Below are 18,460 nucleotides of genomic sequence, written 5' to 3'. Positions count from 1 at the left end.
CCACTAATTTTATTTTAATATTTTTTAATGCTTATAATCTCTATTTTTTCTCTATTAAATATATTATCCAATAAAATAGTATATTCACCATCTAAAAAATTATATTTTTCTTAATTCCCGTAAAATCCTTGTAGTACTTTAAAGAAGGGAGTGAGTATAAGTGTATAAAATAAGAGTATTTCCAATGTCCCAAAAAAATAAAAAATAAAAAACGAGACAAAATGAAAAAATGAAATAACAATTTTTTTAAGTACATGATAGTCTGAGGAAACGAGAGGACAGGGTAGCGAGAATCAAAATCAGATCCTTCCATGGAATACACAGCATTGAACATTTCTTGATACTTACTGTCCCACTACCAAAAATTTGCTTACACAAGAATGAAGAAATGAAGCTGTACACTAATATGCAGATTTTTTTTTTTTTTCTTTTTTTGTAGAAACATGCAAAAATGCAATATGAATAATGAAATATATATTTTTTTTGAACTTATTGGAAAGAATCTATCCCTATTGATTGCTTGTCAAAAAGCAGTGATAAAGAATTTTCAACTCTTTCCTTTTCCCTAGCATTATGCAGGGATTATAAATATGAGGCCAAACCTTGAGAATTAAAGGTAGTAATGGAGGAAGAGTGAAGATTTGAAAGGGAGGAGGAGCTCTTGAGCTCGGGGCATGGCTCAGGAGAAACATTCGTTGAGGATCCAACAACATTGGAACACATCCAAGAGGAAGTCGAAGATGCAGCTGGATTTATGGATAAGGATATATCCAACAAAGTAAACTCGAAAGGAAAATTCTCGATGCCAGTAAAGCTACCGGCTAGTGAAATATTTATCCCGGTAACATTTTCGATTGTAATTTGATCCAAAATCGGGAGTGCACTTGGGTCATAGTCCTCGTCAGGGTGAGATTTCCATTGACCGCTTGCAAGCAATGCGGTTTGAACGTTTTCCATTTCGACATACGAGACATGCATGTCCTGAATGTATCCTCCTCGCCCAACAGCAGTTCTGAAGGCTATGCCTGAGAACGAGTTTTTTATGTGCAGATTTTCGACTATAACTTGAGAAATGCCGCCAGACATCTCGCTGCCAACTGCTAGTGCAGAACCAGTTGATGCTTGTAGGTTGACCTGTTTGATATGCACAAGAGCAGTAGGCCTACCGTACGTAATACCGTACTCATCCCAGCCGCTTTTAAGGCTGATGGCATCGTAACCCATGCTTAGGTTGCAGCTCTCGATACATACGTGATCCGAAGAGTCTAAACCCACAATTTAAAACACAAAACAAATTCAGAATATGAAAAAACAAGCACATGTTAGAAAAAAAATGGTTGAGGAGGTAGATTGCAAGATTAATGCTACTGGGTATGGATGATGATATGATATGATAACGACGCCTCATAGACATTCATTATAGCATTATCTGTATCATTCATCAGGAAATTCCAGACATGTACAATGGATTTACACAGATGTACTTGAATATAAATTCATTAGATCTATAGTGTGAAAAACATTTTTTTTCCTTCACATTCATTTACATAATTTCATATGGCATAATCATGCATAATTTGCTACATATCACGATCTTTCTTGAGAAACGAAATTAAAGTACGGCTTAACATAATAAGGTTTAACAACTTCTAAAGTTCGGAGACTAAAAAATCATTTCTCGACAAAGTCTACCTTAAGCTCATCTTAAATCAAGCATCACTAATTTCTCAAATCTGGGTTATTAATGGGCTCTAAGTTGAAGATCTAATGCATACTTCTCCAAGGATGCAGATAACAAACGAGCGTTTTAGATTAAGAATTCGACATAATATCATGAATACCATCCACAATACAAACATCCAAGGCTAAAAACAAGCTAACAAAAAAGTGCATTGCAATTGCAATTTGTCTAAGAGCTCTTATGATGAGTACTAAACTATAGATCTACAGAACGTGGAATTCAGATTAGCTTTAGAAGAGGAAAAAGACGAACCCAATTCAAAACCAGATAAATTGAAGACATTATTTTACGACATTAATTGAACTTGCAAATGAAGGAGAGCATTTAAGCTTCCGTATTTAGAAGAAAAGTTCAATTCTTGAATGAAGCTCAAATAGTACTAGTCCTTGTGTAACAACCTTTCTCATAAAGCATGTTCATATATTATCCCGTCCGAGAATGAAACAACATTTAAAGCTTAAAAACCCCTTTCAATAAATTAGAAGAACAACAATTACATGCATTCCTTAAATATTTAGATGGGACGGAGTGTGCTCTACATGCCCAGCAAACTAGCACTGCCTTGAATTTTCCTATTTTGTTACTTTCACAAATCACAATGTTCACAAAGCTCACAGAACACCAGGCCTAATGTCAAGAATGACTAATTAGATATGCAAAACGCATCTAGATATTCTAAGAAAACTAAAGTAAATTCAACATAAATGCAATGCATCTTCACGTCACTAATTATCACTTTATTCGACAAGTGAAAAAAAAAATTATTTAAGCATGGAGTATTTAGATGGTATGCCTGCTGAACCAAGTTTAAGTTTGCCGAGACCTATGTTACTTGGACTCGGGTGCCGATGTCGGATACTGGTACGTATCCAAGTGTCGGATACGTATAAATATTCAATTTTGCGCCTAAAATGAAGTGTCTAATTTCCATACCATTGTCCGTAATCAAGGATCGGACACAGATACGTGAAGCAAAATGAAGAGTACGAGTAACATAGGCGGAGACTAGTATGTATTCACAATGAACGTGATAGCTAAGCTTGCAAAACAGATTTCATCTCCATCAAAAATATATTTGAATGTTTGGACAAAAGCAACACCAGCATAGCATTAAAGATATATAGAAGACCAGAAATTTAAAGGAAAAGGCTATCGAACTAATAGGATGTCAAAGAACGACATCATATACGACTTCAACTGAGAAAATCAGCGTCTTACCTGGAACTACACCAATTGTGAAAGGAGAGGAAGATGGAGCATAAGCTGAAATGTTTTGTACAAGTACATGACTGCATAGGATAATTAAGGAAATTGTAGTTAAAAGATGCAAGCATTCCTCAAGAAAGATCGAAGTTTTAAACTGGAATACCTGCAATAGACAGGATGGATATTGTATGCAGGAGCATTTAAAAATGTCAAGTTCGAAACAACAACACCGACAGACTCTACTATTTCCACAAGATGAGGACGGCTATAAGTTGAAGTATTGGAGATAAAACTATCCCACCAAAATGATCCTTGGCCATCAATTGTTCCATTATTACCTAATTGAGTTGAATAAGCACAATATATGAGTTAAAAAGTGTAACCATAATGGAACGTATAGACAAATGAAACGACGATTTGTTAAAAAATTACCCGTTATTACAACGTCACGCAAATTATATCCGTTTATCAAGCTTCGATATCTACTTCCTGGAACCTCAATTCCACGACCATATGACGGTAATGCATCAGTTATTCCCCATTGGGATGGAACCTACACACAATTTGGATATTGTCAGTGGCTTATGGTATCTTTGCAAATGGAATGAGCAAAGAATAAGATCAGCATTCTTATTCAACATAACTATAATCACAATTAATATGATTGAGGCATTATAGGGTTGGGAATTGATTTTGTTTTGCATAAGCAATTGCAAAAATCCTTCAAAAATGATTCATGGTATCAAATACATTAAACTAGAAATGGGTTCCACTTGTAAACTCTTCTACATGTAATCTCATGTAATTCTGATTAAAACACCTATACCAGTGTAACATAATTCGCTTTTTGAGTTTGTGATGCGCTCAAATTTGCCCATGAATAGCTCAAAACCAACCATAAGCTTTTTACGATCTGCGATTCGCGAGAAAATTAGCGAATCATGTGACACTGACCTATCCTATCAAAACAAACAATCCAAAATGAACACTTTTTATTATAACACCAAGAACAAACAAAAGTTAGACAAGAGTGAGCAAAACCAATGAACCTGAGATCCAAGTATAACTGCATCCTTTTCTAAGAAAAGGGTTAGATGGCTGGTAAGATTGAAACTCCCAGTAAGCCACTTCCCTGGTGGTACATACAGTTGTGCACCACCCTTGTCTGCAAAAGAATTAAGGTAAAAAATGGCATTTTGAAAAGCAGGAGTATTCAATGTTTTTCCATCTCCAACAGCACCAAACTCGACTATTGATACACTATGAGGTCTAGGATCCAATTTCGGCTTGTATCTACATTGTTCCTCACTATCTTCCCCAACTGCTTCGATCGTGTTGCCAAGTGCCAAAAGCACAAGTAATGCCACCTAAAGGGAGATGGCAAAACAGCTAAGACATTCACCATCATGTAAATTTTCAAGAATCAACTATCAAAAACACAAGTATAGCCCAATGCTGGCAGTAGAATTAGTATCCTAAAGCAAATAAACTTCATTCAATTAAGTAATTTTGACCAGAAAGCATTGTATTCAGACAGAAACTTAAATGCCCAATTGTCACAGGAATTGATTGGAAAAGTGAAACTTGTGGGCATAAACCCTTAATAGAAAAACACAATTATTTTCTCAATTCAGCAACTTAATTACTACTTAAAAGGACAATTCTAAGTGATCCAAATGTCAATTCAACCCGAAAATTATAGCAAAGATTCAATTTCTAGACTAAAAACGAGACAAAAATCAGAATGTCCCAGCAACTGAAACAATTTACTGAACAAAAATGAAAGATCTGCAGAATTGAAGTCAAATTCTGCTCAATATCCCAAATGAATCACATAGAATGAAAGATCTCATCTTTTTCACAGAAAATCTCAACAGTCAAATGCAAGAAATACCCAGATCGTGATTATTGCTGATCATCAGCATTAACAAAAAAAATGGATAAAATCATGAGGGATGGGGAAATTCCAATCACCCACAAAGAGGAAACCACACTTACTAGCATCTTGTGTAGTCAAAGCTTCTTCAAAAATGTAGAGAGAGAATGTAGAGAGAGAAACTGTACAAGAGAGAGAAGAAGGTCTCTCAAACAGACAACTATAGACACACAAACACCCAATGACCTAACAACAGCTACAATAAAATCTTGCTTCACAACAGCAAAAAAAATATACACAAAAACATAGGTTGTAAATAGTAGAATAAATTTACTAAATAATGACCAAGAGTAGAAAAATAAAAATTAAAACTTTATTTTTATTTTTCTACTCCCCTTTTTTGTACTCTATGATTATGGATTATAAGTAGTGTTGATTATGTAAACGACAAAATAATCAATGGGGGCATCAAGAGGGACAGATGAAGAACAACGCGAAGAGGAAGAAGAGGGGGCAGAATAAACAAAAGAAAAGGAAAACACTTGAATTGCCAAAAAAATATTGTATACTAATTAATTGGAAAAGTAAAACTTCATTTTTTTAATATAGCATTTGAACGAGTAAAATCTTTCAAAAACAACAAAGACGAATAGACGATTACCAATAAATCTTTTTTATATATTTGTCCTTATTTTTTTTATTGTGTTGTTATTTCTTTAACGGTGAAGACCGTCTCTTAAAAAGACGACATCAAAACAAAAAGTTTATATTCTTATTTTATCTTTAATTTGTATTAATTGGATTATTTAGCCCATATATCTAATGCGTTTCTCGAAAGAACCGTCTCTCGAAAGAACCGTCTCTCATAACAATTTGTGTTTTTTTAAATTTCAATTTGGTCATCTTTTTAAAAAAGTTTTGATTTTTTCTCAATTTATTAAATTTTGATGTCTGTTCAATATAAACACAATTCATATGATTTTTCATAAATATTATAGACACAATTTTTATTTTTTTGTCATTTATTAGTTTTGATAAATTTCATAAAAAAATTAAAAATATTAATATTTTAAAAAGGGTCAAGTCCCACAAACTTTTAAGACCCCCGCCTTCGAACATTTGCAAACTAGGTACATGAAGCTATACCCAATTTTTTAAAAAAAATTTGTTAAATTTAAGAAAAATTCCAAAATTTCGCGTAAAATTAAATTTCTCGACATTTTTTATGTTAAATTCGTCTTCCATAATGTTTGAATTTTGATATTGGGTTGATGGAGTTTATTTTAGAGAGAAGTTAGATAAAAGGTACAGAGAAATACGTTGGGGGCAATTTTGGAATTTCAAGAAAAAAAAATAACACAGTTAAAAAGATGGCAATGAATATCAATGGCAACAAACTTAATACTTCATTAGCTTTGTTTATCTACAAAGCATTGTTTATTTGAAAAGCTTTCTAATATTACAAATAAATGGTGTTTTTTCACAGCGACAAAATGAATATTGGGTACCAAACTCATATATAATATATATAATTATAGAGTACATAAATGGTAATAAATATAAATAAGCATTGCATGTATTATCCTCAATTTGTATTTAATAAATATTGAGTGTTTGGTAAACAACTTATTCTAGCAAAATTAGCTGTTTGTATCAATTTAGATGGTTGGTTGAGTCAAACAAGCTAAAATAGTGTTTGGTAAAAGAGCTTGTTTCAAGAGCTTATAATCAATAAGCTAAAAAGCTACACGCTAAGAAAAGCAGCGTGTTGATTCATTTCAGCTGATTCGCTCCTCTAAATAACAGTAATACCCGTTTATCCTTATATCATTTCAAGTGCTCCTTTAATTATTTGCATGTCACATGTGACGTTGTATTACATTCTGTAAATTCATCTTTTTTTAACATTCTAACATTAAGTACTTAAGGAAAACTTATCATCCATTTTTAGTTTTGTGACGTTGTATTACATTCTATAAATTCATCTTTTTTAATTTATATTTTCATGAGTGATACTTAAAAATATCATTTATATAATTTTTAAAAACATAATTTACAACTATATAATATTAATATCTTTTATATTTACTTAAAATAATTATGCAATTATAAAATATTAATAAATTAATCATGTACTTATATGTCTTTTCACACTAATCAACTTGCACCTATTAGCTAAATTTTACCAAACACTATCAAATAATCAGCTAATAAATTTAGTTGGTCAAATCAGTTTATACAATCAGCTGGTCAAATCAACTCTCCAAATCAGCTATCAGCTATCAGTTGTTTGCCAAACACCCCCAAAATATATAATTCATGTAGGATCTTGATACATTCGTTTCAATGAAAATTTTTTAAAAATCTACATTTAATAATCTTTAGAAACACATATTTGAAGTCATTTGAATTTTAAATTTGCACTGGAATCTCTAGTATTTAATAGTACTTTTTTTTTGAAATTAACCTAATAATTCATTACTGATATCTCATCCGACATCTACAATAGTGTAATAATTGATCAAATACATAATTTAATCAAATAAACGTCTATATAGAGAAAGTCACGATTATTATAAAGGACATCTTACACTGAAATCTTCCCTCTATCACAATGTTGTTTGATACAACCTCCTTTAGATCTGGTGTAGGTTTGCAATAGTGATAAGTTTGATACTATAGACTGTATTAGCAAAACTAACACTCATGATGATGTCATATACATTTTTTTACCATGGAACTGATAATAAGACTCCAAACTCTCACCATGAGAAACTTTAAAACCTATTATATGGACTAGATCAAATCTAATAAATGCATTGAATAACTCTATAATATTAAGAGAATTGATTTTATTTATAACTAAAAAATTAAAAAAAAAACAAAAAATAAAGAGATTAGAAGCTTACCATCAACCATAAGGTTGAAAGTAGCTCCAAAATTAACAATGGTGGATAGGGTTTTCTTTAAGAGAAAAAGGAAGAGAAAAGAGACGCTGGGTTTTTTGAGAGAAAAAAAAGGAGATAGTGTTTGATAATACTTTGTAGTACTCATTCTCTCCATTATTGAAATGTCCCGCGTCAAATGTTTTTATTGTTGTATAACTTTATTGATTCATATGTATATTTATGCATATTCATCATCATTATCATCATCCTACCCAGTGTATCCTACTCATAGAAAAAACTATGGACAGGGTCTGGGGAGGGAAGGATGGCGGCAACTCATACCCATAAAGGAGAGCACGGCTTAAAGAGTCCTCCGGCTCGAGAGAGATAAGGAGACGTAGCTACATGGGAAAGATAAAATTAATGCATATAGATAAAATAAATAAGTAGAACCAACTACAAAATAAAAGAAAACAAAAAACTAATAAAGAAACGAGAAAAGCAAGATGGAAAGAACACCAAAAGGTAATCTAAGAGGACATCAGTAGTCTAAAACATGGATATGACGCCTCCAACTACCCCTATCTCTAGTCAGGCCCTCAAAAAGGTTTAACTCATGTAAGTCAACTTTAATTTGCTCATCCCAAGTTCTCCTGGGTCTTCCTCAACTCCTCTTACCCTCTACTATAATGCTTTCAACCCTACTCACAAGGGCGGCGAAAGTCTTTCTCTACACATGTCCAAACCACTTCAATCTATTTTCGCGCATTTTTCCAGAAATAGGGACTACCTCTACTTTGTCCCTAAACTCTTGGTTTCTAATTTGATCCATCAATGAGTACCCACACATCCACCTCAGCATACAGATTTCTGTAACTTCCATCTTATGTTCAAAAATCTTTTTTACAGGCCAACATTCGCTCCTTATAACAGAGCAGGTCTATTGCCGCCCGGTAAAATTTTCCTTTTAACTTGCTTAGGAATTTCCTATCACATAGCACCGCGGTGGCTGCTCGCCACTTGAGCCAACCCGCTTGTATACGATGATTTACATCTCTGTCAATCTCCCCATCCCTTTGAATGATCGATCCTAAATACTTGTACTTGGTTGTACTTTTAACAACTGCTTCATCAATGGACACCTCTGGTTCTGAAACAGCCCAAACCAGCGTAAACAATATAATAATATTGTCTACAAAGCACAGCGGAAGACTTATAGAAGTCTGGGCTGAATCCGACCTGTGGCTCGATAACCACAGCAACCAATATCAGAGTAATTAAAAACTTTACAAAACTGTAATACAATTACTTACAACCCAGTTATAAACTAAATTAATACATTATAAAATATCTATTTTTTATTTAAAAAGACATGATTTGTCAAAATGTCATTATAAGTTAACCTTCCGAAAACGATGTCCTCGCGATCGCAACACATGACACATAAATGAGCAGCACATCCATCTGCACTAAAGATGGCAACCTGAAAGTGCATCTATCCCCTGTAAGAGATAGGCCCTATATAAAAAAAACTTTCAACAATTGCATTGTTGAGTAATCCAACAAACTACTACATTTGTATACAAGTCATTAACAAACATTTCCAAATCAAATTCCTTGTTCACTTGGTAATCATTTATAAACATTATTTTATCCAAACCAAAAATTCTTTCAAAAGACTGTTTGATGTCGAAATAAATACGGCTATGAACCTTTAGTTCATAACGAATCAAACACGGCTATAACTTTACAAGTTAATAGCGTAAATCAAAATGCGGCTATTACTTTACAAGTCAATAGCGAAACAATACGGCAAATGACAAATATGATATCATTTGCAAAACAAACAAAACGTTATGTACCAAACGTATTTATTCAAAACTCATATTAAATCAATAATTTAACAGCACTTAAAACGTGGGAATATATGGACCGTCAGGAAGTAGGCTTGATCTAAATCCTGAGAACACGGGTGATCGTCATCACCGAAAATACGGTTCTTGCAAGAACGAAACGGGATCGGGGGCTCGAGACCGATCCGAATAACCATTACCTATTATCAAGCTATAGGATTTCATAATAATCCGGATATAAATATCCGTTGCCAATTCCCAAAAACGGACATTTTTCAATGTCGAACATTTTAATATAAAACAAAACAACAATTCAATTGATTTTCTTTGAAATCAACAATCATACCTCATCTTCATAATACAATATTTCAAGACTTGTATTTTATAAGTTAGTAACATACAAAACATGCTTTTGTAATCTCTTTAAATAAATACAATATTTAAAAGCTCATATATAAAAACATATGAACATTCAAAAACATAATTTAATCAAGGACTAAGAGCAAAGTCAAACAAGGTCAAAATCCACAGTTTCAAACACCAAACGATTTTGCTCAAATATCAATAGTAGTAATACCACACCTTATAAAACATAACTTGAGCTTTGAAATACTTGAATTAAATTTAAAAGATAGGGTAGTAGTTTGCTTGTAGATTACCTTTCTACGCCATGAATAACAATCAATAATTAAAATACCAATCAATTCATATGTTCCCAAATTTATACTTGAACCAAACACTCATATTATTCAATTAAGATCCATAACCCAACAATACCAATCTATAAAGGGAAAATAATAAACCTAAATTAATCTCAATTACTCAATAAATAACCTTAAACCTCCAATTTATTTTATACTTCCTAATCCCACATAATAAATTCCATTTGAGTACCATAACAGGACACTTGTTAGTAATTTGGTCATAACTTTCTCATAAGAATTCGTATAGAGGCGATTTAAGTGCCCACACGACTGTGACTCAAAGCTCTACAAATCTCAAGAAGACATAAGAACCCAAAAACAATCAGAACAATCCTCAAAATAGCCAAAACAGAAGGTTCAGTATTGATTTTCATGACAGCCTGCTGGTATGTCACTATTTTGAACATAACTCTCTCATACGAACTCATCTTGGGGCGATTCAAGTGCCTACGTGATCACGACTCGAAGATCTACAAATATCATGAAGACACCAAAACCCCAAAACGACTTTAACTATTTCAAAAACAGCAACACAAATTCGGACATAACAAAATGGAACCTCATTGTCGATTTTTATGACAGTCGACTAGTATTTTGGACATAACTTCCTCATACGAATTCATCTCGGGGCGATTCAAGTGCCCATACGACCGCGACTCAAAGCTCTACGAATCTCAAGAAGATATAAGAACCCAAAAACAATCAAAACTATCCCCAAAATAGCCAAAACAGAAGGTTCAGATTATGAACTGAAATTTCAATATCCAAATATTAAATTTCATACTAGAAACCAAATAACCCAAATAACCAATACTAATCAACACTAGCAAGAACCCGATTACTAATTAAACTCATATACTCTAATTAAATTCAAGTTGATACCCAAATTGAATTCACGACCCAAATTGAATCCAAGACCCAAATTGAATCCACATACCAAACTACCTTAAAACATTCAATTAATACTTAAATAGAATAGTTTGTGGATTACCTCAATCACCATTGAAGGAAGAGGAAGGAGTTGGTATGGTGGTGTGGTGACACAAGGGCCCAAAATCAGTTGGAAGGAAGGCCAAAACCGGTTGTCCTTGTTGCTGTTTGCTGGCGGCTACAAGGAGTCACCACCTGCTGTTGGTGGCTACTGTCGACTGCGGGGGAGGAGGTGTAGCTAGCGGTGCAGGCTGCTCCTGGAAGGGAAAAAAAACGTGGCCTGTGGTGGCACTGAGGCTGCTAAACCGTGAGGGAGAGGGGAGTGGGACGTGAGAGAAGAGGGTAGAGAGGAATTGGGAAAGTGGGTTTGTATGAAGGAGAAGAGGTTTGTCGGTTTATTTGGGGTAAAATGGGTTTTATTTTTAGCTTTGACCCATTAAATTCTATTAAAGTCGTCTCGTCGTAAGACAATCTTATATAAGACATGCTGTAAGGGTATAATAGATGATTTATAAAATAAGTAATTGGTAGTATGAATAAGAATTGCATTTACGAATTTATTTTTTTCAATACTTTAGTTAAATTTATTTTTATAAAGATAAGATAGTAATCAATTAATAAAATATAATCAAAATACACTTTTATCGAAGTATTCTTTATATAAATTTTATACGTAAAATATACCTCTTTCTTGAAAATGTTAACAAATGAAATACTTGAATCAATATTATCAAAATAATAATATTATTACTCGGATTAACTTACTTAATAATCCCAATCAGCTTAATAAACTTATGATTAAGCTTTGTTAAATGTAGTCTATTTCAGGTTCACCTACCGTTGTTGTCCCACTAAAGTCACAGCGCAAATATTCGGTCTTCGTACGACTAATGCGCAACCCTTTACCTTCTAAAGCTTCCCTCCACTCATCCAATTTATTACTAACCTCCTCTCTAGTTTCTCCTACCAGCACTATGTCGTCAGCGAATAACATGCACCACGGTACCGTATCCCAAATAGATTTAGAAATCTCTTCCATAATGACAGTAATAATGAAAGGGCTTAGAGCCGATCCTTGATGTAGTCCAACTTTAACCAAAAAAGGCTCTGTTATCTCCTCCGGTGTTTGAATGTTAGTCAAAACTCTATCATACATATCCCGTAGAGCCTCAATGTACAGTGAAGAAATACCTCTAGCTTTGAGGCTATCCCAGATGATACGTCGTGGGTATGCTATCATACGCTTTCTCCAAGTCAATGAACACCATATGCAGATCTTTCTTTCGCTCCCTATATTTCTCCATCAGTCTCCTCAAAACATGAATTGCCTCAATGGTTGACCTTCCTGGCATAAAACCGAATTGGTTCTCTCACTAGTGGAAAAAACCTCATTTGCTGCGGTTTTTTGGCCATTATTTGCTGCGGTTTTGGCCCTAAGCAATAGTGATAGCAGCAAATAGTCTATTTTAAATGCTGCGGTTAAAAACCGCAGCAAAAAAGGGCATTATTTGCTGCGGTTATTGGGCAAAACCGCAGCAAAAAGAGAAGAGTTATTTGCTGCTGTCAGGGGCAAAACCGCAGCAAATAAGTGTGCATTATTTGCTGCGGTTTTGCCCCTGACCGCAGCAAATACTCTATTTTTTTTTCTTTTTTCGTTTTATACTCATAATAATCCAATAATAATGTACATTGTAATAACAATGATTAATCCAATAATAAATCAAATGATAATCACAAATAATCACAAATAATCCAATATTGTAATAATAATCCAATATTAATAATATGTACGTACAGAAAGGCTTATTGCAGATTGCTTTATGCTACGGAAAAAAGTTTATTTGGATAGTACATTATCCTCACACAAAACATACCGAGAAATAGGTTCCAACACTTTAACATCCATGCCTTTATCAAAAGTAGGGCACATAGTGTGATGTGCTAGAGCATGCACCAGGTAAGGTACTAGATATTCAGGATAAAGCATGAGAGAATTTGTATCAGATTGCATGGAAAGCTGCCGGGCTTTTATTTGACGACACATCTGTATCACTTCACCAAGATTACGTTTGTCTTGCAAAAGAGGTAGCATGAAATAAAAGCTCAGTTGCATGACAATTTCAAACAAGCTAAGCCGCAATAAAAATTTATCATATTCAGGAATTGAAGTTTGATACGATTGACTGATACCTCATCTATTGCTGCATGTTTGGAAGAGAAAATATCCATTAGAAAAGCACATGTATATTTTGGATCCAAAATGCGATCCTTGATGTACTAATGAACTTTGCTGAGGAACAATTTCCTAGCTTGACGGAAATTTATCTGAGTTTCACATAATGCAACGATGAAAACAGAATTAAATTCCAAAACTAATAACCAACCTGTACAAGAGAGTTTGAATATCAATCAAAAAAATTGAACAAATGTATACTAATCAAAAGCTCCTACCTCAACTGTCCTTAAAGCTAAATGGAAGACGTCAACGGGTATACTAGTATCCCAACATCTTGACAGGGGAAGGATGGATTTGGCAGAAGCAAGCTTCAAGTGAGCCTTATCCACAGAACTGCAATAAAACACCAGTATTTTATTGACAGCAAAATTTGTATAACTGTAGCACAAAAAGCATACCTAACAACCAACCTCCACCGTACCTTGATTCTAATTCTTTTGAAAAATCTCCAAAGGAAAGCATATTTCTAAGAATTTCTATGAGATCATCGATTCCACCTCGAAGATGAGCATCTTTAACGGGTAGGTAGCTCTTGACCAGTGTTTTAATACCATAAATTTGCCCAGAAAAAAAAAACCAAAGAATGATACACATGTATCCAAATACAAAACTAGATGTTCTCCCATATGACACTATCGGAAAAGGGTAATCAATAACCACCTTATATGTCTAACCTCAATTTGGTGTCTTGAGTTAGGTTAATAAGTAGAAGTATTATTGAGGTTTAGGAAGAAAAGGCGAGGAAAAATCAAGGGAAATTAATTAGTAAAACTGATTGTTGAATTAAAGAAAGGCCCACATAGCATAATCATCCAAGAAACGAATTAAGGTGTTACAAAAACAAAAGTACCTTATAAGGTGGTTATTTAAACAAAAAATTAATTTAAGGTAACAATTTTTCCTAAAAACTACTCCATTTAGCTCAATATATGAATAAGCAATCCTTAAATGTATTTAGTTTACTTTTTAAAGCATAATAAATCAAGGAAAACATATGATCATATAAAAAAAAGTCCAGGAAAACATGGAAGCCACAAATATCGACGAAAGTTATTTTAAAAAGACAAAGTTCACTCCTATCACGCCACCGTGCTTTCGGTTTATCTTGTCCTTTCTGGAAGCATGAAGATGAATTTGATAATAGGTACAACATTGCAAAACCAGAATATTTAGTAAAAGGCTACAAGATTAAATTTTAACATACATTACTGCATTGCAAAATTTTGCTTTTAATGAATTCTATCATTTCACTTTCTCTAGTTTCAAAGACAGCCATTGCAGTTTGTGCTATACACCCAAGTGACTGCAGTATAGTAGGCAAATGTGCCTTCTCATCCAACATATCAACCAGCCTCTGCAAAAACAATCACAGAGATTAGCTATGCAAAACCATAATCATAATACAAGGTAAACAATAAGTTAAATACCTTGTATAGAACAGAGAGTGTACAGCATACTTGGCCTGCCTTCGTGTTCCTTCTAAACACAACCTTTCAAGTATAAGATCTACGGAACTGCGGGTAAGCAACATATTGTATTATATTGAACAAAAGAATTTTAACATACATTACTTGGCCTGCCTAACGTATACTATCTGACAGTAAGTCTAACTGGAAATTAAGAATTCGAACAAAAGAAAATCAAAGAACATGAATAAAGAAAATGAAATGAATAACATGAAAAGAAAACGAAATAAATATATGCAAATAATTAACAAACCACACAAACCTCATTCACAAATAATTACTAAATATGCAAATAATTAATTAACAAACCACATTTTTAACTAAATTACTAAATTACAAGTGAAACAATAAAAATATAAACTTGCAAATTTACAAAACAAATAGAAATTACCTTGATTTCGTGGGTTATGTAATAATCTACAAAGAAAAAAAAAATTAGCACTAATTTTCAAATGTATTATATTGAACTTGCAGTTTAATTTTCAAATGTATTACCTTGATTTTCGAAGTTTGAAGTTTAATTTGATAATGAACAAGAACGGTTTTGAAGAAATGATGATGAACAAGAGCAGTACTGTTTATGAAAGAGCAGTACGATAATGAACAAGAACGCGTTTGAAGTTAATGAACGAAGGACAATGGAACGAAGGGTTTTTGCGTTTGAGATCTGGAATGGAACGAAGGAGAATGAAGGAATTACTGTTGTTCGTTTGTGCCTTTGAAGTTAATGAACAAAGGAGCGAGAATGGAACGAAGGTTTGTGCGTCTAGAATGGAATGAAGGAATGAAGGAGAGAATAGAAGCTTAAGGGAAGGAGAGAACAGAAGCTTAAGGGTTATGTCTGATGAATATATAAACTTTAAGCTTTTAGGCGCCATTTCAATAACGTTTAATTGCTCCGGTCACAGACATAACCGCAGCAGTTATGAACTCTTCAAGGACTATTTGCTGCGGGCACACATACAACCGCAGCAATTGAGTGTAATACAGTGTATTTGCTGCGGTTGAAGACGAAAACTGCAGCAATTAATGGTTCTTTTTTTTTCTTACTCTTTTTCCTATTTATTGCTGCGTATATGCAAAAACCGCAGCAAATGTTAAGCAGGAAATACGTTTTTTTCCACTAGTGTATCTAATCACATTTTCCTATCTAATTCTCCTCGCTATCACTCTTTCCCACAATTTCATTGTGTGGCTCAGAAGTTTGATACCTTTATAGTTCTCGCATACTTGCGCATTGCTTTTGTTTTTATACAGAGGTATTAGTGTGTTATTCCTCCATTCTTCTAGCATCTTATGTGTCCTCAAAATAATATTAAAGAGTTTTGTCAGCCAAAGAATACCCTGTTCTCCTAAACCCCTCCATACCTCAATCGGGATGTTATTTGGCCCGACTGTCTGTGTTCTCCCCATCTTTTTGAGAGCTTATCCTACTTCTTCTGTGGTAATATCACTCGTTGACCCATATTCCAGTATTCTTTGGACGTCAGAAATTTGATTATCCGCCTCCTTTGGCCCCCTAGACTCATTAAGTAGCTGAGAGAAATACTGGAGCCATTTGGTTTTGATGTTCTCTTGTCTCAAGAGGACTCGTCCTCCCTCATCCTTGATGTATTTTACTGCCTTTAAGTCTTGCCGCTGCCTTGACCTAGTCCTCGCCAACTTAAAAATTTGCTTCTCCCCCTCTTTGGTGTCAAGCTTCCGATACAAGTCCTCATAACCACGGTTTTTTTGCCGCCGTTACCGCTTTCTTTGTTGCCCCCTTTGCCTTTTTATATCTCACTCTCTTTTCTATCCTATCCTCCTCTTCCGTGCATGCCATAAGTTCCTTAAATCTCTTGATTTTATCCTTTATCTTCTTTTCCACCTCTTTGTTCCACCACCACGACTTTTTGAACACTTTTGGTTTACTCGACGACACCCCCAAGGTCTATTTTGCCACTTTTCTAATGGTTTTTGCCATGTTCACCCACATTTCATTCGCATCCTCTAACGACTTGGGAAGCCCAATAAACTTATCTTGCTTGACATGGTTATGACCATATCCCTTTGAGTCTCCCCACATGATCTTTCCCCTGGACTCAACTTTCTTCTCTACGATTTTCTTCCTCATCTTGAAGACCAGTACTAAAAGCTTGTGTTGGGTGGGCATCTCTGTACCCAACACGACCTTACAATCCAAGCATGAGGCCCATCTCTTTTGCGGACTAAGAAATAGTCAACTTGGGTTGCATGCCCGCCGCTCTTATATGTGATCAGATGCTCATCTTTCTTTCTAAAGATCGAGTTTTCTATAACCAATTCTTTTGCTAGTGCAAACTCCAGCAAATTCTCCCCACTCTGATTCCTTGCCTCTAAACCAAACCCTCCATATACCGAGTTATAGTTACATGCATCTCTGCCTATATGTCCGTTAAAGTCTCATCCTAAGAAAACTTTCTCATCTTTCGGGATAGTTCTCATGAGGTCTCCTAGGTTATCCCAGAACTCGCACTTCACCTACTCATCGAGCCCAACTTGGGGCCCGTACGCACTGACAATGGATATGATCTCTTCCCCCACCACTATCCTAACTAGAATAATCTTGCCATTACACTTCCTTACTTCAACCAATTGCTTTAGGATATCATTAGACACTAGGATGCCAACCCCGTTATGTTTGCTGTCCAGATCTCCATACCACAACTTATATCCCTTTATACCTTTTGCTTTTTGCCCCTTCCACCTTGTCTCTTAAACACATGCTACATGAATCCTGTATTTAGAAAGCTCATTGGCCAACTATAAGGACTTGGCTTCTAGGGTACCTATATTCCAAGATCCCACTCTTAGTTCTAGATCTTACTTACGTTGCCCCCCTTGCCCCCCTCTCCTTGGACCTGACCTCAGGTGACCATAATTGCTTCCTAACTCTATATTCAGCTACTATGGACTAAGGTAAAGGTTACAATCAGATCACTAACAGAGATCAACACAAAATAAACAAATAGATACTGTAAATAAATAATTAATTAATAGAAAGAGAAATAGAACACTACTAAGTATGAAAATAATCCTTTGAAAAGGAACAAGAGACTGAATTCAACAGAAAAATGTTCAAAAACAAATAAATTCTACCAATTACGAGACAAAAAGGGACACATAAGCAATTGGTTAAATAATCTCAAAAAAATGAAGAATAAATCTAAAAAGTGAAGAACTAAAAAAGAACAAAAATGAAGAATTAATCTCAAAACACTAAAGAGCAAAATAAAAGCACGAAAAAAGAAGAAGAAAATAAAGAATTAATCTCAAAACAAAAACTGAAGAACAAAAGGAAAAACCCAAAAAATGAAGGACAAAATTGAAGAAATAATCTCAAAAAAAATTGAAGAAAAAAATGAATATTCAAAGAATGAAAAACAAGAATGAAGAATTAATCTCAAAAAAAAAAAAAACTGAAGAACAAAAGAAGAACAAAATGAAGAACAATAAAAACGAACCTATAGCAAAGATCTCAAGAACAAAACAAATCTCATGACCAAGATGAAGCATTAATATGAAAAGACAACAACCAAAAG

At 34.1% G+C, this 18,460-nt stretch overlaps 2 protein-coding genes across 2 annotated transcripts; both read right to left on the bottom strand.

Moving 5' to 3' along the window:
• Positions 1–213: 213 nt before the first annotated feature.
• On the bottom strand, positions 214–5,450 carry LOC130821997 (probable polygalacturonase). Its single transcript, XM_057687629.1, has 6 exons — positions 4,946–5,450; positions 3,997–4,314; positions 3,380–3,500; positions 3,111–3,285; positions 2,960–3,030; positions 214–1,265 (listed from the first exon to the last, which is right to left on the bottom strand). The coding sequence occupies exons 1-6, from the start codon at positions 4,949–4,951 to the stop codon at positions 583–585; spliced, it is 1,374 nt and encodes a 457-aa protein (XP_057543612.1). The 5' UTR covers positions 4,952–5,450; the 3' UTR covers positions 214–582.
• Positions 5,451–17,027: 11,577 nt separating this feature from the next.
• LOC130809848 (uncharacterized) lies at positions 17,028–18,434 on the bottom strand. The gene is made up of 3 exons (XM_057675684.1): positions 18,383–18,434; positions 17,404–17,632; positions 17,028–17,298 (listed from the first exon to the last, which is right to left on the bottom strand). The coding sequence occupies exons 1-3, from the start codon at positions 18,432–18,434 to the stop codon at positions 17,028–17,030; spliced, it is 552 nt and encodes a 183-aa protein (XP_057531667.1).
• Between the last annotated feature and the right edge of the window lie 26 nt (positions 18,435–18,460).

Source organism: Amaranthus tricolor, chromosome 1, assembly GCF_026212465.1.
Source record: "Amaranthus tricolor cultivar Red isolate AtriRed21 chromosome 1, ASM2621246v1, whole genome shotgun sequence".
Lineage (NCBI taxonomy): Eukaryota > Viridiplantae > Streptophyta > Magnoliopsida > Caryophyllales > Amaranthaceae > Amaranthus > Amaranthus tricolor.
Note: the sequence above shows the minus strand (reverse complement) of the source record. Positions and strands in the feature narration are given on the sequence as shown.